The 23356-nt window shown below is 44.3% G+C and overlaps 2 protein-coding genes across 2 annotated transcripts; one reads left to right on the top strand and one right to left on the bottom strand.

The window, feature by feature from the left end:
- Positions 1-7564: 7564 nt before the first annotated feature.
- LOC148790305 (uncharacterized) lies at positions 7565-7954 on the top strand. The gene has a single exon (XM_088892254.1). It carries the CDS (start codon positions 7565-7567, stop codon positions 7952-7954), a length of 390 nt encoding a protein of 129 aa, XP_088748380.1.
- Positions 7955-20529: 12575 nt separating this feature from the next.
- On the bottom strand, positions 20530-21936 carry LOC104593457 (RING-H2 finger protein ATL67). The gene has a single exon (XM_010253301.3). It carries the CDS (start codon positions 21396-21398, stop codon positions 20763-20765), a length of 636 nt encoding a protein of 211 aa, XP_010251603.1. The 5' UTR covers positions 21399-21936; the 3' UTR covers positions 20530-20762.
- Between the last annotated feature and the right edge of the window lie 1420 nt (positions 21937-23356).

Below are 23356 nucleotides of genomic sequence, written 5' to 3'. Positions count from 1 at the left end.
ATTCTTATTTTTTAATTGAAACTTTCTTTAGATAAATGTAGATAAAGAGTGGGGGAGAGGATAAATAGGAATTAGAGATAATTTAGGACAAAGCGGGGGATGTAGTTTTGGAGAAATTTTTGGAGAGGAGATTATTTAGATATTGGAAACTTGTGTGTGTGTGGGGTGGGGGAGAGATTAGGTATTTTTTATGGGGAAGAAGAGCATCACGTTGGTTGTTTCAAAAATGATATGGAATAAAAAAATAACAAATTCAAAAAAAGGAGAAAATTATATAAATATTAAATGACCTCGGATCTCTAAGCATCTTTTGTTAGCAGTGATCCAGACTCGGGAATAACTCCCTTATCATTTATGGGTTGCTCCACAGACCACAACTTACAAGAATCCTACCCACATGATAGGTAGGAGTAGGGGTGTAAACGGATCGACTTCGAACCGGATCAAGCAATATCTGAATTCGAATCCGATTAAATATTTGAGTATTCGATTCAATTTGAATTTGATTAATTAGGTAATTAATAAGTATATAAAATAAATATTTTATTTATATAAATGTATAAATTATTCATATAATTTAATTATTATATAAATTATATAAGATATTTAAATATTTTATATATTATATATAAGAATTAAATAATTAGTCAAATTCGAATATTTATTAAATTGAATCAGGTCATATCTGAATTTGAATTCGATTAGCTATTTGGTATGAATAAGATATCTTAATTTGACTGATTAGATATTCGAATTATCTGAATCCCATTCGATTATGTCAATCTTGAATTTGAAATCAGATTTTCAAATTCCGTTGACGCCCCCTAGGTAAAGAGTAATCCAGGGCACCAGAGGCAAAATGCTTGGCCATTATAATGGGCTAGTGCTAGCCATGGAGTTCTCTTCGGTTTGTGATGGAGGTTGATTCATAGATCTTGATTAGTGATTAGGGGTGCAACTTGGGCTGACTCGATTTGGACTTTTGTCAAATTTTGAATGGGCCTAGCCTGAAGGGCTGAGCCTATAAAGCCATGTAAAATGCAAACTCTGGCCAACCTAAGTTGTACCACTAATAGCTATTCAAGATATACCAGACCTCTCCTTCTCACTTTCCAATTACTTTGATAACAGTTGAAGATGTTGATTTGAAAAAAAAAAAAAAGTTTTTGATAACAGTTGAAGAGTAGATCACTACCAAAAAAACAGAGCTCCTTAATGACTGAAACCGAATTTGAGGAGATCACTATACCCTTAAAATTTTATTATTCAATCATTTTATCAATTAAAAACAAATCAATATCAATAAGTCTTTCAGCTCAACAATTTCAGCTATTATCCAACGACCCTAAGTGATATTTAATCTATAACTTTGTGCTTCTCAAATTTAATGTTCTAGTATGCTCTTTTCTTTATTTTTTTTTTCGTTTGTTAATAAAAACTTAATTAATGATAAATAAAGCAACCCTTCATGAGGATAGGTAGCCTGATAATTCAGGAGAGCAAAATTTTCAAGCCAGACTGGGAAAGAGCCTAAAGAATTAAAGAAAAAGCTGCACTATGGTGTGCTATGCAACCCACCACCATATGAGTTCCTGATAACACAAGCAATTCCAGCCTTGTGGAAGCTAGCATCATAGTTTGCTTTGAAATTGCCCAAAGGAGGGCATTTCCACCTCATGATGCAATAGCTTACAACTTGTTGAAATAATGTCCTAAGGACGAGCTTTTTCTCCTCTAAAGACAAAGGTGTTGTTCTCAGCTTTCCAAAGGTTGCAACAAGTGATAGCCAAGAAAACTAGATTAATGGACTCCTGCAAACCTTCCCAAGAAATAAATTAACTAATTTTTTATTTTGTTTACTGGCACTTCTCCAGACCAAAAACAAGCTGGGTTACAAAACCATACTGTTCTTCTGGAAAAATCATATAGGCTGCGTTTGGAAGTGATGCAAATGTGGTGTCAGGGTAAATTTGTACTCTGATTCACTTTTGCCTGTGTTTGACAATATTACATTTATGCATTGACAAATGATAGACCAATGCATATTTACATTGATAAAAAGATGTAAAAATACATCAATAAAAAAGAAGTAAATTTGCATTCAAGTGGATTTTTGATAAAAAAAGCATATGCTTTATTGGAATTCATGTTTGCATCCATTACAATTAAAAATCTGTTTGATAAGAAGATAAATTTGTTGATGCAAAGCTAACCTAACTTTACAATTTATATGAAACATTTACATTCTACATATTTGCATTCACAATTATTTGTGTGGTTTCCAAACACAGCTATAGTGGAGAAAGAGATGAGCAATTGATTCATCTCTGACTTCACATCTTGGGCATAGAGAAGCATTAGTAGGCCTTCTTTTGAATAATTCCCCTTCACTAAATGTCACCAAAGTTTTTTCCATACCTTAGGGTTGGATTGATGCTTGGCTCCCTGAATTAGCATCCAAATTGGTTTATCTTCACTGTTGAAATTAGTTAAAGGTACTACTAGTATTGGATGAAACTTTAAAGGAGTGTTCCATCTTTTAGGATTGGAAACCATGAGGTCTACTACTTTTTAAACATTAAACCCTTTCGGTTTGGCTGACTGTATTCTGCCAAGAGGAAGTGTAGGCAACCTACCATTTTCCCATACATTAATTGCTTGACCATCTCCTACCTGCCATAACAAATCTTCTTTTAAAAGCTCAAGGTCTGTGAGGATGCTTCTCCATCCCCATGACGGATAATAACCAACCTTAGATTTAAATATAGAAGTAGATGGGAAGTACAATTGCTAGCTTCAAAATGTTCATGGTTGTTATTTTCGTTGAAAAGCATTATAAACATGAAATCTTATTTTATATCGAGAGGGCAAGTGAGCGGGATTTTTGTCGACTATTAGGCCTAGTGCCTATTTGGCAAGTCTTTTCCAAGAAGATCTGTTACAGGATCTGATCGTTAAAAGACAGGGTGAGCTTTTGCAAATAGATCTTGGAAGACCAAAGACTGTTTGGTTGAAATATTTTACATAGATATCACAAAAGACCATAAAAGCTAGAAGACCGTTTGGTTATGTGTATGTCTTGTGTATGGGTCAACAAACCTTTCATTTAACACGTGGGATCCACATACATTTTCTAAGGTGGGACCCACGTACCATTGGTGGACATGTATGTGGGGCCCACATACATTTTACAAGGTAGGCTTGGCATACCATTGGTGGACATGCATGTGGGGTCCATGTGTCGACATTATGTGGGGCCCATATACATTTTACAAGGTGGGCCCGACATACCATTGGTGGCCATGCATGTGGGTCCATGTGTGGACATGTATGTGGGGCCCACATACATTTTACAAGGTAGGCCCGACATACAATTGGTGGACATGCATGTAGGGCCCATGTGTGAACATGTATGTGGGGCCCACATACATTTTATAAGGTGGACCCCACATGCCATTGGTGGACATGCATGTGGGTCCATGTGTGGACATGTAAGGTGGGCCCCACATACAATTGGTGGACATGTATGTAGGGCCAATGTGTGGACATGTATGTACATGTGGGGCCCACATACATTTTACAAGGTGGGTCCCATATAATACCTAATGTGGGCCCCACATACCATTGGTAGGTCCCACTTACACATTCAAATAGTTTTTTTTTGTAGAAGGATAACCCCCATTTTTTCCCAAGCGTGTGCATCGTACCACACATTCAAAGAAGACAGAGCGCTAAAAGACTATAAAAGCTTCATTTGAAGCTTCCTGAAAAAGCCCAAATTTGGGCTTTTGGCGTCTTTTATGGGCTAGAGCTTTTTCCGAATAGATCTTTTTATTGCCAAATGAGAAAAGCCCAAAATTCTGACTTTCGGGCTTCTAAACAACCCGAAGCCTGCATAGAAAGACTTGCCAAATGCGGCCCTAGTAATCTCATTACTTGGTTTAGCTTCTTCTTCTCTTCCTTGAATTTGTGGACCTCTTATCTCTTATACACCCTCTTCACACTATAGGCTTGATCCTCATGGGCTTTTGTATGTCTTTTGGACCCACTTACATTTAGGACAAGGTTGGTCTTTCTCTTTTCTTTTGAGTGAAAGTGATTATGGAATTTTTGGCTAATAACATTTATAGTGGTAGGCATGCTACTATCAGCCACACTCCCCAAACTCATTGAATGTAATGTTGAATCTAGGGGTGGATTCAAGCCGAGCCGAGCTGAATATTTGGCTATTCAAGATTGGTTTGATGAAACTGTGTTAGGTTCGAGCTCGATTCGAGTTAGAGACTTGAGCTCGAATTCGGCTTGGTTTAAGGTTTGCAAGTTCGAATTCGGCTCGGCTCGAACTCGATTGCAAGCTATAATTTTTCCTAAAAATAAAAATTATACATATAAAAAATAAAAAATATACATATAAAAATGTTTTTATTTTACATACAAAAAATAAGAATTATAAAAATTATATACTATTATATATAAAAAATAAAAATTATTTATCATATATATATATATATATATAATAAAAAAATATTTATTTATTATACTAGGCTCGTGAGCTTCACGAGCCAAGCTCAAATAACTCGTGACAAACTTGACTCGTAACCACCCCTAGTTGAACCAAGAGCTAAAGTTAAGCAATTAGCTAACCTCGCACTTAGGATCATGTGCAAAGTCTCCACCTTCTTGTCGAAAAATATACCTCATTCCCCAAATCAACTCTAACAACACTTTCCTACGGTGCATCCAACACACGTGTGAATTCCCCACCATTGGTTCCTTGAAATCATTGTTGTCTCCCACCTTTGTTGTCACTCTTTCCTCCTAAACACCAATTTCATTTGAACGCTCCTTTCTAAGGTTCTTCATGGCATCCTCCAAGGCTCCAACTAGGTCTGGTTTTCGTTGTTATTATTGTCTCAATCATTCAGGAACGAAACTGTGTCCATCCCTACTTATTAAATCTCCATCAGTATCTTCCTCCTCTAGATCTTTAAAGTTTCCTCTAGACAAATCTTCCATTCATGGCCCAGTTTTTCACACTAATAACAAAAGATTGGAAGCTGTTCATATTGGAATTCTATCCACAGAGCATTCATCAACTGCTTCTTGTGTAGATAATAACCAATTCTAATTCCTTTCTATTGGGGTTATGGCTGACCTGGCCCAGAGAGACATGTGATCGCCCAGTCATCGCCCGGCCACATCGGCTTAGCTCGACCACATTGGCATAGCTCGGCCATGTCGGCATAGCCCGACTGAGCTATATTACTATCGTGGTCCCCCACCTTATCCCTCTAGCCATGTCAGCTACACGCCACACGGATAAGCCCGACTACGGATAAGAGTGGGAAGACAACTCCGCCGAGGAGTAGGACTCTACCCCGGCAGAGAGCTCTATCCCGATTATCCCGGAACTCTAATCCGACCAGGAGGCAAAACCTCTGCTATAAAAAGGTACTCCATGCTCAAGGTAAGGAATCCCCAACTTCTAGCACCCACACTTCTACTTTGCTCGGACCAGCACCCTCATTGCTCGACCCAACCATTCACCGCCCTTTCACTGACTTGAGCATTGGAGTGTCTACCCGAGGACAACTCCTCGAACTCTGACTACTTCTCTTGATTACAGGTTACATAGCGCGGCACCATCCTTGTAAGCTCAGCACTGCCTAGTCAACAAGGATTATCTAGTCACTCTCCTCAGTTTGTGCACTACCTCGAATTGAGTAGCATCAGATTGGCGCCATCTGTGAGAGTCAACAAAAAGCCTTACCAAAAACAAAAAAATCCTTTGCCGCGCAACTTCAAAACCAATCAAGATGCCTAAAAACTAGTCCGAACGATCAGTAGGCCGTTCCCCATCTTGGGAGAACCAACATCACAGCTCCTCGCTTCAGGAAGCCTCGCAACCCTCGGCCGTAGTGGACCTAGCATAGTTCCGAGCTATGCAAGAGAAGGTCGACAGGATCTTCGAGTTCATGAAGGCGCTGGGGTCCGTCGTGCCACCCAACCGGGCCGTCCCTCCTCAGACCCTGACGTGCACGAAGGACGATCCTTGGATCGAGGACTCCAAAGTACGTCGATCGAACGTGAGGGGAGCGCCGTCCGAACGAGAGAGGTAGGACACGACCCGAAGGCCCACCTTTACTGCCCACTCCCGTGAGCAGGATCACCACAGCCAAACACGCCAATCAGCTCTGATCCCTGCCAGAGAGAGGCTCGACAAGAGGATGCCGCCCTTCATGGTCTATGTAGCCAAGTCAAGCTCAATGAAGGACTGCCCTGTGCGACCTAAGAAGGAGAAGGCCACCCACACTGCGGCCCCGGACGACCGAGATGCCGAGATCAAAGAGCTCCGACAATGTTTAGAAGAACTGGAACGCACCCAGATCCACAAGCGTGTGACACCCGCTGTGGACCAGCCGGCATGGGCTGCCGTGCATATCGTCAAGGAGCTACCCTTCGCCCAAGACATCATGGACGAAGTGACCCCCGCCGGATGGTGAGCCTCCTAGTTTGACAAATACGACGGGAACACCGACCCTTTCGACCATGTTGCGGCACTCAAAGCTTAGATGATGTTTGTGACGTGTTAGAAGGATTGATGTGCAAAGCCCTTGTAGCCACCCTGCAAGGCCCAGCTCTGGCGTGGTACTCCTCCCTGCCACCATGTTCCATAACGTCATGGGACCAGCTGGAGACCTAGTTTCTGGCATAGTTCACTGCTAGCTAGAAGCATTGGAAAACTTCAGCCAACCTCATGCAAATCCGACAGAAGAAGGCAAAGTCCCTCAGAGATTACCTGGTGAGGTTCAACAAGGAAGCACTCCATGTCAGGGACTTGAACCAATCGGTCGCAGTTACGTCCATACAGCACGGCTCCTCCCTTCCCTGTTCAACTTCTCCATCTCCAAAAATCCTCCTCAGATGCTACCCGCGCTAATGAGTCACGCGTAGAAGTATATCAATGCCGAAGAGCCTCAGGCGCAGCTCAGAGATGAAGACGAGAAGCCCGACAAGAAGAGGAGAGATACTGATGAGCAGAAGTCCGAGAGGTTAGACAAAGATCACAAGAGACAAGATCGCCGACTAGACCATAGACCTTGGACCCCTCCACCAACCTACCGGAATTTTAAGCCGCTCAATATTCCGTGATCTGAAATTCTGATGCAAATCCATGACCGCAACTATGTCAAGTGGCCCGAGAAGATGAAGACGCAAAGTAACAAGAGGAACCGAGACAAGTACTATGAGTTCCATAAGGACCACGGCCATGACACGGAGAACTGTTTCAACGTACACAACCATATCGAAGATCTGACTAGGCGTGGTTACCTCAGCGGCTTCATCGACAAAAGTGAGAAGCTAGCCCAAGAAGAGCGGAGAATGGATGAAGATCGACAGCCACCGCCCCGAGGGCCCCTAGTCGGCGTTATCCACGTTATATCAAGAGGAACCGCTGCCGGAGGGGAGAGCAGCTCAGGTTGTAAAAGATATGCTCGGCTGTTTGAGATCGATGACCGGGGTAACAGGAAGAAACATAACACATCTATCACCTTCACCAACGATGACGTCCGAGGTGGCTAACTTCAAGTTGCAGCGGATCCTAGTTGACACAGGGAGGTTTGCCGACGTACTGTTCGAAGATGCATTCGAAAAGCTTGGCATCGACAGAGAGCGGCTCATGCCGGTTAGCACGCCCTTGATGGGATTCTTGGGAGAGTCCCTCTTGCCCACTGGGAGGATAACTCTTCCCCTCTTGATCGGAGGCGGCGACGTCACTACAACGACCATGGTTGACTTCATCGTGGTGCGTTGCCCCTCCTCTTACAACGTGATCCTTGGAAGGCCGACCCTCAAAGCCCTACAGGCTACAATCTCGACATACCACCTCACCATGAAATTTCCAACCAAGTACGGTATAGGGGTGGCATGCGGAGACCAGAGAACAACGTGACACTGCTATCAGCTCTCCTACCGAGGATCATGTCCAACCACCGAGACACTAATGGCGAAGGCCTATGACTTGTGCGATGAGGTAAAGGCACAACGGGGCCAACCCGTGGAAGACTTCATCCAGGTCCCCCCTCTCTGAAGAAGATCCCGAAAAGACAGTCCAAGTTGGCTCCCTACTATATAGCCACCTCCGAGAAGAACTCGTGCAACTACTTAGGAACAACGCTGACGTATTCGCTTGGTTGGCAGCGGACATGCCCGGGATCAACCCTAAAGTTATCACACATAGGCTGAATGTCAACCCCCACTACCGACCAGTTATGCAGAAAAAGAGGAACCTCGCCACAGAGCGGTGGCAAGTGATCGTCGACGAAGTCTAGAAATTGCTCGACGCCGGCTTTATTCAGGAAGTCAAGTACCTGATTGGCTAGCCAACGTAGTAATGGTGAAGAAGGCAAACGGAAAGTGGAGAATCTACATCGACTTCACCGACCTAAATAAGGCCTGCCCCAAAGACAGCTTCCCCCTGTTGAGGATCGACCAACTCGTCGACGCAACGGCGGGGCATGAGATACTGAGCTTCATGGATGCCTTCTCAGGTTACAACAAAATCCAGATGCACCCGGATGACCAGGAGCAGACAGCTTTTATCACCGACCGCGGCCTATACTTCTACAGGGTAATGCCTTTCGGCCTCAAGAACGCCGACGCCACTTATCACCGGATGGTGAACAAGGTATTCAAAGAATAACTCAGCCAAAATGTAGAGGCATATGCCGACGATATGCTCGTGAAGAGCAAGAAGGCCGAGCATCACTTGGCCGACATTCGTGAAGTCTTCGACACCCACAGAAAATACAAGATGAAGCTAAACCCAACCAAGTATGCTTTTGGGGTCGTCGACGGCAAGTTCCTAGGGTTCTTGGTAACACAAAAAGGGATCGAAGCGAATCCGGAGAAGATAAAGGCCATCCTTGACATGTCATCTCCCCGGACCCATAAAGAGGTGCAGTGACTCACCGGGAGAATAACCGCCCTTAGCAGATTTATATCCAAATCCGCGGATCGCTATCTTCCTTTCTTCAAAGCCCTTAAGCGGCCAAAAGATTTTTGCTGGACCGAAGAATGTGAGCAGTCTTTCTAGAAGCTGAAGCAGTACCTGAGCTCGCCGCCCCTCTTAACCAAGCCGAATCCAGGGGACAAGCTATTGCTTTACCTCTTGGCTGGAGACGAGGTTGTCAGCTCAGTACTGATTAAGGAAGAAGACCGGGTATAGAGGCCAATCTACTACACCAACAAAGTCCTTAGTGGTGTAGAGACCCGGTACTCCAACTTGGAGAAATTAGCCTTAACTCTCGTCACAGCCGCTAGAATGCTCAAACCCTACTTCCAGGCCTACAACATCTGAGTACTTACCGACCAGCCCCTTAAGCAGATACTACAGTGGCCAGAAGTATCTGGCCGCCTAGTCAAGTGGAGCATGGAACTAAGTGAGTTTGACATCGAATATGCACTACGACCGGCGATCGAAGCCCAGTCCCAGGTAGACTTCATCGTAGAATGTACACTCACTATCGAGGAATCGACCCCACTGCCTCCGATATAGACTCTGCACGTAGATGGCTCGTCAAACCAGTAGGGCAGCGGCGCTGGCCTCATCCTCCTCGGCCTGGACGATGTAGTGTTGGAACATGCTCTTAGATTCGAGTTCAAGGTGTCCAACAATGAGGCCGAGTATGAGGACCTAATTGCTGGGCTTCGCCTGGCCCTAGATCTCGGGGCTCGAAGAATTGAGGGCTTCAGTGACTTGCAGCTAGTGGTCAACCAAATCCATGGCCAGTTCGAGGCTCGACCCCCCTCCATGGCGAGTTATCTACAAAAGGTGCAGGATCTCATTCAACAGCTTGAGCATTTTAATATTCAACAGATCCCTTGAGCCGAGAACACCCGAGATGATGCCCTTTCGAAGCTAGCCAGCTCACCGTAGACCGACCTTGACTCGACTGTACGATTGAATACACTAGCCCAGTCGAGCATTGCTCCAACAACCCTTCTCATCCTTCCAGTACAACATGACCAATCTTGGATGGACCCCATAACCGAGTATCTTCGAGAAGGCGCTCTCCCAGAAGACCGAGTTGAAGCGAAGAAGTTCCAACATAGGGCAGCCCAGTAGTGCCTTATCCAAGGCCAACTCTACCACTGTTCCTACACTCTCCCATACCTGAAGTGTCTTCCCCCAGTCGAAGCAGAATATGTCCTCAGGGAGATACATGAGGGCATTTGCGGAGATCACCTCGGCGCACGCACATTAGCCCATAAGGTACTCCAGCAGGGCTACTTCTAGCCGACGATGAAACAAGACGCCGCCCAATTAGTTTGGAAGTGTGATAGTTGCCAGCGACACTCCAATCTTCATCACCAGCTTGCGGCCCCCTTGAAGCTAATCACCAAATCGTGGTTGTTCTCCCAATGGAGAATGGACATCCTCGGCCCCTTCCCCACCGCGGTTGCGTAGAATAAATTCCTTCTCGTAGCAGTGGACTACTTCACGAAGTGGGTGGAAGCCGAAGCCTTGGCATGCATCACCGCTCATAATGCCCATAACTTCTTCTAGCAAGGTATTGTTTGCCGCTTCGGTATCCCTCGCGTGCTCATAACGGACAATGGAACACAGTTCATCGGCAAGAAGTTCGAGGCCCTCTGTGTTGACCTAAGGATCGATCATCGGACTACCGTATTGCACCGACCCCAAAGTAATGGGCAGGCCGAGGTAACCAACCGAACCCTACTACACAACCTGAAAATGCGCCTAGATCAAGCCAAGGGAAGGTGGGTTGAGGAGCTGCCAAACGTTCTCTGGGCATACAAAACGACCCCGCACACCGCCACTAGAGAGAACCCTTTTAGCTTGACCTATGGAGCCGAGTCCATGGTCCCCGTGGAGGTAGGTTCCCCAACTCTCCAAACCGAGCTATTCAACGAGGGGCAAAATGATGATGATCTACGTACGGAGTTGGACCTAGTAGAGGAAGCTCGGGACCGAGCACATGTAAGAATGGTCACACAACAACAAAGGATGGTAAAGCACTATGACTCCAAAGTCAGAAGATGCGAATTCAAGACAAGCGGGTTCGTCCTACGCAGAGTCATAGTCCCTATGCCAGGAGAAGGCAAGCTCGAACCAAACTGGGAAGGGCCGTACAGAGTCACCAGGGTCCTCGGACCGAGTACTTATAGATTTGAAGACCTCGAAGGTCGACCTGGAACTCAGGAAATCTCAGGATGTATTACCAGTAAATATACAAGCAATAAAAATCTCTTTTTTCAAGCTACATCTCCAACCTAAAGGCACATACACGCCCACCACACACACTACACATGCACAGGCCAAGCCGTACTACCGACCAAGTCAGCTCTGTCAACCCCAGAATGGCAAAGCCTATAACGCCCGGATTGACAGCACATCATCGACTAAGCTACATGACTCAGCTGACCACGATTGAGTCTAAACGCAGAGAAAGAACACCCCCGTCCACCAAGGCCTGAGGGCAGTCGTGAAACTCCGCACAACCATCGATTAACAACTGAGCTAGCTGGCAAACGGCTAGCCCTAGAAGGGCCCCAAAGGCTCCCGAGACAAAAAACTGAGCATCCCATTGCTGAGAGCTCGGGAACCGAAAGATCTCGGACAACTACACCTCGGTTAGCAAAAGACTGGGGAAGCTGAGGCATAGCCAGGCTAAGCCGACGCAATAACTTGGCCGATCATGCCTCGGCCAACAAAAGAAAATTGCACAAGTATGAAGAGGATGCCCGAGGTAAAGTCTGGCTCGCACCGCACAATATCCCGACCGACCATGCCTCGGCTAGCGAAAGGAAATTGTACAAGTAACAAGACACCGAGGCATAGCTCAGCTCGACACGCACAATAGCCTGGCCGGCCATACTTCGGTTGGAAAAAGAAAAATGTACAAGTGAAAATAGCAATAACAACAAGATGCATGTATACAATCAACACAAAGAAGAGCTAATATTCAACTTAAGAAATTCCATTACATCATTTAAGGCTTGGCGTACTGAGCCAATACAAAAAAAAAGAGAGCACAACAAAGACAGGAAAAGCATAACTTGGAAGAAACAGTCGCTCAATCCTCGGCAACAGAGTTAGCAGCCCCATCAACAGCTTCAGCCTCGTCCCCAGCCTCTTCATTGGCTTCCTCGGCAGAACCTTGTAGAGTATCCGAATCGTAGGCTCCCCAGCCCTATGACACCTCGGCCAGCTCTGGGTGGCGGTGAAGGATCCTTCGACGGAAGACGTTAAATCCAGTTGTGAAGAAAGCCTCGACGTACTCTTCCATGTGCAGCTTCATCTCCTCCGATGCCTTGTACTGGTCAACTGCCTCCTCAATAGTCTCCTGCCTCAACCTCTCCCGCTCCACCTTAAGCTCAATGATCTCTTGCTTCAACCCCCGGACAATGCTGGCCTTCTCGGCCAACTGCACCTTCAGTTCGGCCACCTCCATTTCTAGCGCGGCCAACCACTCCTCGGCAGCCTGAAGCTCGGTTAGCTGGGCCTTCTGTCGCAGATACTCGGAGTGTTCTCGCTCATACGTCGATCGGAGGTCTCGGAGATGATCAACCAACGCGACCGCTGCACAAGCACTCTATAGAAGAGAACAATGAGTGTACACACAAAAAAAAAAAGAACAAGAACACAAGGGATAAGAAAGATAGGAACTCACCTGGGCAGCGAACCGCAAAAGCATACACTCTAAGGCTCCACTGCCGACCTCGCCCGACTCCCGAGCCATCGACATGGTCATGATCCTTCACAACAACTACTCGGGAACCACAGGCGTCTCCAAATTATCATCAACACAAACCGATCACAACGACATGTGCAGACCCGAGTTGTTGCCGCCCACTTCTGTCCTCGATGCACCCGTAGGAAGATGGACCCCTTTAGGGTCAACCACGACAACATTGTCCTCCTCGGCCTCCCGTTGCTAGACTCTCCTTTGCTGACAAGCCGCCCTATCCGCAAATCGCGGCTGGTCCGCTATCTCGGGCCGAAGTGCCCTCATCCGATGAACAATCTCTTCTTTGCTGGCCATCCTCATACTTGCAACACAAAATGCCCGAAATAAGTAGAAAGCAAACAAAGGAAGAAACAACTCAGTAAACACAGTAAAGAAAACACACCGACCATCCTCTCCATCAACCCGGTGAGCGTCAACATCTCCGAGCAAGTATACTCAATCACATCTATTTCATAGATCATGCTCATGGCCGACCTCTCCTTCCAAGAGAGTGCCATCCACTGGGGCTGCAACACGTTTTTCCTCGACTCCCGTAGCTCAGCTTGAAAAGGGAGACCCCCAGGAAAGCACACAAAGAAGAATGACTCCTAGTGCTTCACAGAAGAAGGAGCCCCGACCAGCGACCTGACATTCCACCTACTTGAGAAATAGTAGTATCCCTGCTGGTGATACTTTAGCTGGAGCATAAAGCTCACCATCCCCAAGATTAATTCAATATCACGGACCGTGCAATAGGACATGAGGCTGAGTAAGAACCTAAAGGAGTTCGGCATCAACTGCACTGGCAGCACCTTGTACCAGCCCAGTACCTCAGCGACCCCCTTGCTCAATGGAAACCTCAGCCCAGCCTCCAAGCTATGCTCATAAACACATAACTCGCCGAGCCGAGCATTAGTAGCCATCTCGCCAAGTAGCAGACACCTTATTTGGTATCCCGCGGGGATGACGTACATAGCTCGGATCCGAGCCATATCTTCGGGCGTGAAGACGCAGGGGGTGGTGCCAAACCGGCGACCTGCCTGTAGAGAAAGTTTAGCCTCCGTCCCGGAACTACCGGAGGACTCGGAAGAGGAAGAGGACCGATGAGATGAAAGAGACATACCGGGCAATCTACAGAGTTGAGAAACGAAAACCACCAAGCAATTTGCCGAGCAACCCATTGAGCAATCTCCCGAGCAACCTGCCGAGCAATCTGCTTGACAATTACCGTCGAACGGTACCAGACACCTTCTTACAAATGAAACAGAGGAGAGGGTTCCCCCCTTTTTTTATAGCCACTACAAGCAAGGACCGAGGAGAGATCAACGGTACAGATGAAGCACCTCTGACAACGCCTCGGAAGGCTAATCAACGCGACCAATAACGCACGCGCAAAAGCATCGGAAATCAAAGTGGCATCCCCGACAAGCAGCGGTTATGACCATTAATTGCCTTGGTTCGACCCTTAGTGCCGGTCCAATTGCCGATTCGGACCCTTGGTTGGGCCGCTCAGGGACACCAGCCTGACCGGAATGCCTGGTACTGACCTCAACTGAACCCTAGCGCCAGACAAGGCTACATGGCCGTGCAATAGTCCGGCCGAGCATTCCCCCTCCTCGGTAGCAGAATTGGGGGAGTGGTTCGGGAACCGAAATTTTGGTTCTTATTTAATGTTTTGCAGCCGACGATCGAAGGACTCCTCGACAACGACCAACACTATGCGGACGAGACAACAGCTCGGAAGTTCCTTAGTCGAGCAACGAAACAAGAGAACCTCGTCCCTCGACTCTGGGGGAGTGGTGTTGGTCATGGCTGAGCTGGCCCAGAGAGACACGTGGCTACCCAGTCATTGCCTGACCACGTCGGCATAGATCGACCACGTTAACATAGCTCGACCACGTCAGCTCAGCTCAGCCACGTCGGCATATCCTTTACGAGCTATGTTACTATCGTAGTCCCCCGCCTTATCCCTCCAACCACGTTAGTTACATGCCACGCGGATAAGCCCGACTACGGATAAGGGTGGGAAGACAACTTCGCTGAGGAGTAGGACTCTACCCCGACGGAGAGCTCTATCCCAATTATCCTGGAACTCTAATTTGACCAGGAGACGAAACCCCGGATATAAAAAGGTACTCCATGCTCAAGGTAAGGGATCCCCAACTTCTAGCACCCACACTGCTACTTTGCTCGGACCAACACCCTCATTACTCGGCCCGACCATTCACCACCCTCTCATTGACTTGAGCGTCGGAGTGTCTACCCGGGGACAACTCCTCGGGCCTCTGACTACTTCTCTTGATCGCAGGTTACATAGCGTGGCACCGTCCTTATAAACTCGGCACTGCCTAGTCAGCAAGGATTATTTGGTCGCTCTCCTCAGTTCGTGCACTACCTAGGATTGAGCAGCATCACTTTTCATAGATCCAATCCGAGTCATGGATTTTGTAGTTTGTTGAAATAGTAAGCGATTAATCTATAACCAAATGTTAACGAATCGTGATTCAATTCCATCACAAGGAAATTAGATAGAAGAACAAAATAAAGTCCAGAATGACTTTCCGGAAATTTGCAACAGAATCTTGTTCTGTTAACATGAGATGATTAAGACGAACTTCTCCAACACCCAAACCTTAAACATACCGATCAATAAGCACTATTTGTTCATGAATTCCCAAGGGCCATCATCCATGAACCTTTACAACTTTGATTCTCTCTGAAAGTAACTAAGAACCTTCCTTCCTCCAAAACATCACTAACTATTGTTACTTGTTTCTCCCATGTCTATAAGATCATCTTTCGCTGGCGGTGTAACTTGGGTGGGCCTAACCCGAGCGTAGACCAAGTTAGTCTATAATTTTGCACAAATTGGGCTTAGTTTTCAGTCCTTAGACCGGCTTTGGCCCAAAAGTTTGGGATTTTTATTTATTTTTAGGCTAGCCTCAGGCCTAACCCTTAGGTAGGCCGAAGCCAACCTAACCTTATCCCATCTCTTCCCATCCGATCCATAGTTTTCCTAGTTAGGTTTGTGGGAAGTGCTTTCCTCCATGAGATTTAATAGATGAAAACGTTTTACCAAAAGAAAAAAAAAAACGAACGGATTCATATTTATTGGCATTAGAAGTATATCGCATAATTTGTTACAACAGTTTACTCATTCCTCTTATCAATTGATACAACATTTTTCAAGGATTTCTTTTGAGTTCTAAAATAGTCCTAAGATAGATTTGTCTAATTAGTGTTGTGGGAAAAAAAAGTCAAAATTTACTTTTTTGCTCCTTGAATGAAGTCCTTTAGGCTGTGTTTGGTTGCAATGCAATTTTATTTGCACTAATACAAATGCATGGGAGTGCAAATGATGAAAATGAGAAATTTTCATTTAATTTTATTTTGGATTTTACTTTATTCTTAGTTTACATCACTTTTATTGCAATCAAACAAAATAAGCTAAAATTTGAAACAAAAACAGGTCAAATTTACAGTCAAACCATTTGCACTGCCATAGTTTTGCATCAGTGCAAATTTATTTGCATTAAAACCAAACACAGCCTTATGTACACCTTGCTCTGTTCCCACCTCTGAGACCCTTATATCCACTTCTTCATATAAAATATATATATACCTAAATCTCATCAATAGTCATCATATACATCCATTCTTTTGAAAGTTCTTACAATATGAAAAGGGTTTTGATTGATATGTTTTCATTGGTGGGATGCTCAATGAACTTTTTTTTTTCAATTTTTATCAAAAAATAAATAAATAACGGTGGAGATATAAGATTATTGTGATATTGATCTCTCTCATCCGTAGGTAAAAGTCCCAATTCTAATTAACAAAGGAACCGAATTCTCTTCTCATCCCCTTACCTTGATACTTGCACATTTGGTTTTGTGAAAGAGGAGTTCAAATATCCCCCCACAAGACTGTCCTCACAACTTCCCACAGCACATTCCTGCTGTGTTTTGGAAACATCTCCCGATGATAATACCAGGAATGATGATGCCATCATCAGGAGATATTCCCAAAACACGACTGGGATGTGCTGTGGGACGTTGTGGGGGGCAGTCTTGTGGGGAGCTGATTTTGTCTCGTGAAAGAGCTTGCTTATATACCTTAGAAATATGGGTTTGACTATGATATAAAAAAGACATGATAGTGGACAAACTTGTAACCAATCAACTAGTATATGGAAATTTAGAGGGTTTTGATTGGTCAAATCCCTTCCAATATCAATTCATTTTGGCAGCATAGATTTTTTCTAGAAATATAGAGTAGAGAATATGCATACGTGCTACCTTGCAACATACACATAGCACAATGAGATGCTTTGGATGCGATGTGGAGGGTTGATTTAGAATTAACCAGTTATGATCAAGAGGTAATTTAAACTTAACTCTCTACACTCGTTTCTTTCAATCCGAATTACTACATTTTTTGTCAAATGTGGATGGTCAATACATTACTACATGAGATGTTCCTTCCTCATCAAATAGTTTTTACAAAAAGCTAAAAGAGCTGAAGTTTTGTGCTTGAGACTACCAAAATCACCCATAATTAAGAAGTGATCATGGGCTAGAAGGGTTAAGAGTAGTCCAAAAGAGATATGGGATGAAGTAATTTGAAATGATTTAAGTACCCTTAATTTAATGTTAATGGATATGGCATTGAACAATGCGGAATGACAAAACAAGATTCACATTGTCGAGCCCATATAATTGGAATAAGGCTTGGATGATGATGATGATGACAACGATGAGAAGTGTTGCAATGGAAATACATAAATATGATTTCAACTTTGATTTTTACAAAGTTATTCCACCAGCTCCAATAAGATGCCCTAAATTTATTTTCAAGAATTCTTTACCCAAAAAACACAATTACTTTCAAGGAGACTATCATTTAGAAAGTACTTTGCCTAAGATTTCTATTGCCACAGTCTATCCCATTTTGTTCTTTCATACGTACATCGCCTTCATACCCATTCACTTTCTTAGTGTTTTTTCATCAGTTGATGTATTTTGAGCAAATTCTAACTAAAAAAGGTGATGTCTGGCATCAAAAAGAAAAAAAAAATACTAAAAAAGAGAGTTTGGATCTCCTGTCCATGTTTATCGCAGCCACACATGAAGAATATTTCATCTTCTACATAACATTATGCAGGGAGAGATATTCCCAATTCATAGGGGTAGTGTATTGTGGGTAGGCGTGGATAAAGTTCTTGTAGACAGAACTCGAAATTAATGAATTGTCCCAAGAGTTTCTCAAATTTTAATATTTACCAAATGATATGCTTTCTTTTTTTATTTTTGGTAATCCAAATGATTTGCTTTCACACTATAAAATAAAAAGCAATCATGCACAAATAATAAAGGGTGTGAATGTAATAGACTAATAGGCGGTAGTGCTCTACTGCTCAGTCTGATGACTCTGCTCCTTACTCCTTGAATAAGGAGAAAGATATCATCGATGGACATGCATTAGATAAATTAATTAATTTTAGTTATTCAAGAATGGTCAGCCCCACGCCATCAGCCCATCATGACCCAGCACAAAACCAGGCCTCAATCTTTTATTTTGCTTCTTCTCCTCCGGTACAGGAGAAAGTAGAAACAGTAAGCCTGAACCACACATAAATCGACATCTACCTCTCCAATGGAAAACCCTCTTTGTGCCCAAAACCGCTTACCAAGGCTACAACCAAGTAGCTAGGGTCATCCTCCAATGCATTGACTTCGTTCTATTTAATTCAGTTATTTTAATACATTAATGATTTTTTTTTTGTCCAACAGACGCCATGCGAGCAAACAGTACAAGCATCCAATGACTGTTTGATGGAGGTCTATAGGGTTTTATTTATTAGGGTTAGGTCTATTCGATTTATGGAATATAGTCTCATTGGCAAACCAGCAAACACTTGGGGCCCATTTCATCATCCATGGAAACAATATGAAGTAACATTACGTTACCATCAGAGACCTCTCGTCTCGTCGTCTATCGATTATAGAAAGCTTTTTAATGCTGAAAAAAATTAATCTCTGTTCCCTTGTTTCTAAACATTGAATTTGTTTGCCTCCGGTCAACATATTATTGTCGTTCAAACCCAAGAGTTCAACATATCAGACCATCCATTTGACTGGATGGGAGGTTGGCGAGGGGGCAGGGAATGGTGGAAGATGATCAGAATAGCGGAAAGCCAGGGGATCATTCAAGCAGGTGATTATGTGCGTGCCATCAACTGAAACAAGTCGCTACGGTGTAGTCCATCGACCACTCAATTTTGGTTCATTGCAAGGCAACAACTAGGTGACAAGGCACCGATGATGGCTCATCTCTCCCAAGGACCCAATTGTTTTTGTATAAAATGTCCTTTATTCTTCCTTCTTCCACCCCTTCTCCTGTGGGTATTAATGTTGATTTTATATGTTTTGATATGAAGCCTCCCTTTGGGAAGTGTGCATATGCAAATATTCATGACAAATCATTTGCATTTGCACTCTTCTCACACTGAGCAGAAGTTCTATATTTCATTACTTCATCCAGAATTCCGGATCATTGTGAATAATTAATGAAAGATGAATGCCAATTGCTATGAAAATTAAGAGTCCATTTGGAAATTGGAATCAGAATCAAAATCCATCGAAATCAGAATTGGAATAGACTCAAGAATCCCAATGGAACTGGAATCAGCTGAAATGGGATTTCATTCCCAAGGAAAGGGGTGAGAAATGGGGGATAGACCATTCCACCGGGAACAGGAATGAAATTCCGATTCCATTTAACCAAACAGTTAGAATCAGAATAACTCATTTCGATTCCAATTCCAGCCCCTATACACAAACCAAACTGGCCCTAAAGAATTAGGGTAGATTCAGATTTTTTATTTATTTAAAAAACATCACCTCGTCAACACCTAAGTGCAACAAAGCAGTTCCCTATCTCCTAGCCTCACCTTAGCGCCTTGACCACTATGATCTAGCTTATGAATTTTCAAGCAAAAAGCAGCAGTTAAACTTAAACAGGCCTAGATTTTCAAATCATTAACTCATTCTTGCTGGCATAACGTAATCTTGTTGAGCTAAACGAGATATCATAGTCAAGGGAACCAGCAATTCATCATTGAGAACCATGTTTCCCAAGCTTGGCAATGTATTACACCAAGTTTCTCCCAGGTTTGAGATCTTTAACATGATTCTTACTCTTTTTTTTTTTTTTTGTTGAAGGTTAAAATGGTTCTTACTCTGTCAGAAAAAAATGATTAAGCTTTTTGCTTGAGCAAGATATCATTTCTGGGTATCAATAAGAAAAAAATTCTAATATTTGGCGTTAGTTTCTTTGGCAATCAACACTGAAGAGCCACTGAGAAATCTGCCTATTGAGTATACAACCTTCAAAGCATACCACAGCTCTGCTAGTGTTAGAAATAATTGGGTGTCTGTAGCAAAACCACTCCTTGACTCCAGAGTTCATAATCTAAAGCCAATCAACCAATTAACTCAATCCCATCACAATGCACCGTTGTTGTAGCCTCTCTAAGATGCTTTACAAGCCCAGCTGAAAGAGAAACACTGAATTGATAGTTGTTATCAGTCGATTGTGCTGATCCCGGATGACTTCAGATTTCTTAGGCTGGACCCATCAAACTGCGAGTAACTACCATTCTGTGTATGTTAATGGCAAAGAGGTTGCAGGGAAGACATCAAGTAGGTATTGGAAGTCTTTCTTTCTGATCATTCAAGTAGGTATTAGAACATGAAATTCAGTCAATCTGTAGTGAAGTAAAATCAAATCCCAAGAAAAGAAAAACAAAAACATCATCTCTGCATCTTCATAAATCAGCAACAAGAACATCTTCATAATCCCCAGAAAAAAAAGAAAAAAAAAACTAGAAAGGAGGAAAATTGAAGCTTTTTAATCTTTAAGCACCTACTGCTAAAAAATTTACATGCAATGAACAGACATTCGAAGACAAGATGAACAACAATACATCCCAGGGCACAAAAAGGGTCACCTCCTCCGGTTCCCCGGATATTGCGATAGCGGCACAAGCTCCGACAGCGGCGTCGACAGCGGGGTCGGAAACGGCGAATTGCGACAGACAGGGCAGGAAGCATTGAGCCTCAACCAAGCATCAATGCAACAAAGATGGAAGAAATGGTGACAGTCTGGCATCATCCTCAGCATCTCGCCATCCTTGTAATCGCAGAGGCAAATTGAACAAACGGAGTCACCTCGATCCTTTGACTTGCAAAATGGGAACTTAGGGTACGAATTGATAACGGCCTGGTTCAGCCCCACGACGAGGCTGTCGTCATCTCTGCTGTCGTCGTCGTCGTCTTCTGCAACAAAGATTATGCGGGGAAGGATGATGCCATTAGAGTGTGAAGAGTCAGGGTTAGAGCCGGGGTTTTCCGGGTCTGAAGAGCGGGAGCGATTGCGAGAGGATCGGCAGCAAACGTAGGAGGCGAGGAGGACGGTGGATAGGAGGACAAGAAACCCTAAAGCAATAGCGATAGCATAACCAAGACCAATGTTGCTTAGGTTCTGAAGGAAGTACCCGAGACTTCCACCACCACCACCACCACCACCACGGGTACCGGCACCGGTGGTGGCGGAAACAGTGGTAGAAGTGTTGGCAGACATTTTGAGAGAAGGGAAGTGGGGGTTTTCATTTTGTTTGAAGAGAGAGGAGAGATGGAATAGTCGGATTTTTTTTTCTTAGGGGTGTTTTCGGAGGGGTGGGTGGGTTTCCCCAGCTGCTGCATTTAATACAAGTTGTCGAACCAGGGAAAGTTATTAAATAGCTTAAATTGTAGTTTAATGTAAAATAATAAATAAATAATTGTGATTTAATGGACTTACTGTTACAACGAATTGGGATCTGCTATTTACAGAGCGCACCTCACACCGATCTCACATGCAAATCCCACCGTGCACTGAGAACATCTCCATAAATGATAATACATAAGAGATGTTCCCAACAGCACATTCCCCCAGTGTATTGAGAGCACCTCTCGATGACATCATGGGTTCTAATATGATCATAGGGAGATGTTTCAAATACACGGCGGGAATGTGTTGTGGGGCTGAGATGTGGTCTCAGTAGGATGTGCCTGTAAGCCGTGTGTGATGCTCTGTGTGAGAAAAATAGAAAAATATACATAGTTTGTGGAGATTTTTCAAACTTTTCTTTTCCTACCTTTTCCTTCAAACCAAATATAGTCTTATGGGCTTCATATCACGTGTAGTCCAGAAATTTTTCTTTTCAAGTTCTTTCTGGACTGGAGTTGGAGAGGGAGACCGCGCAACCAAGTCTCCTTTGATTGAACCACATAACCTAACATGATTTTTATAGGAAAGTCGAATTTTTAGTTGAAACATCTCTAATGGCTTTTCAGTTTTTCACTCATGTAATGTCAGAAGTCATCCTATGAAAGCCCTAAATGCTTATTTGGGAGGGTCAAAGTGGCTTTTCATCATTGGTTGAACAGCTGTTCAATTAATCCGAATTCCATGCTTGCAACCTATAAGCAATGTTGAGTGAAAAAATCCAGAGAGCCCAAATCAACTGTCATTTAGTGCTTATTTGGTAGGGCTGAAGTACATCAGCTTTTGACTTTTCGAGGTGACTCCATATGGCAAGCCTATAAACTAAGCCATTGGTGAAAAATCTTCAGTCCCGGCACGCTTTATACGCGCACCGTTCGTGCCAAAGGAAAACGCGGCGTCTTTAGCTTCGTGTGACTTGACTGAAGCGTGCCATCCATAAGGGAACGAGGTCTCTTTCCCTGTCTTCTCTCGACCACGCGGTTTCCTAATTAGAAAATGTGAAGATTCATCTTGAAGCCGCTGTGCTTCGTCTCTCCTCCTCCTCAGCCGCTGTGCTTTGTCTTGAAGCCGAACGGTGCGCGTATAGAGCGTGCTGTGCCATAGTTCTCACGGCATGAAAGGCAACCAGAAGATGACGGGAAAAAACCCCAATGGTTCCTCCCACAAGTCATCTTCATCCTCGTCTAACCGGAAATCCAGGTGGGAATCTGGCAATACTACTAACTCTGATCGCAATCCTGGTGCCGCCGACAATACCAAATCAGCAAAACCCTCATCAGTTACTAAGGAGGACGTCATACCAGGCCCGTCTAAGTCCCCTCTCGATCCTATCCATCTGTCCGGACTGGGTCGCTTTCCGTCGGCGGGGCCTTCCACTGGAGCTCCATTATCGTTTTCGGACCCGATACCATCGGTCCTCCGCTGCCAGCTTATGGTTCTCACATGCTCGAGAGGCGAACAATAGTCTTGGCTGATGGGAGCGTTCGGTCTTACTTTGCCTTGCCACCGGATTATCAAGACTTTCCTACTCCTATTCGGCCATTGGATATACCTGATGAGTTCGGCTTCAGTCCAGGCACCCTCAGTGCTTGCCTGGGCTTACTGCTTGCCGCCGCCGCCTCCTGATGGTGGGATAAAAGCCAATCGATGTGTTGTTGTGGGTCTGCCGCCGCTGTGATTCCTCTTGAACAGGGGAGTGTTCCAGATCTCGACAGTGACGAAACAGATAATGGAAGAAGAGGAAAAGGGAGGGGAAGATAAAAGAGAGGATG

Source organism: Nelumbo nucifera, chromosome 7, assembly GCF_055504915.1.
Source record: "Nelumbo nucifera cultivar China Antique chromosome 7, China Antique-T2T, whole genome shotgun sequence".
Lineage (NCBI taxonomy): Eukaryota > Viridiplantae > Streptophyta > Magnoliopsida > Proteales > Nelumbonaceae > Nelumbo > Nelumbo nucifera.
The sequence above is the reverse complement of the archived record's forward strand: the minus strand, read 5'-3'. Positions and strand labels throughout refer to the sequence as shown.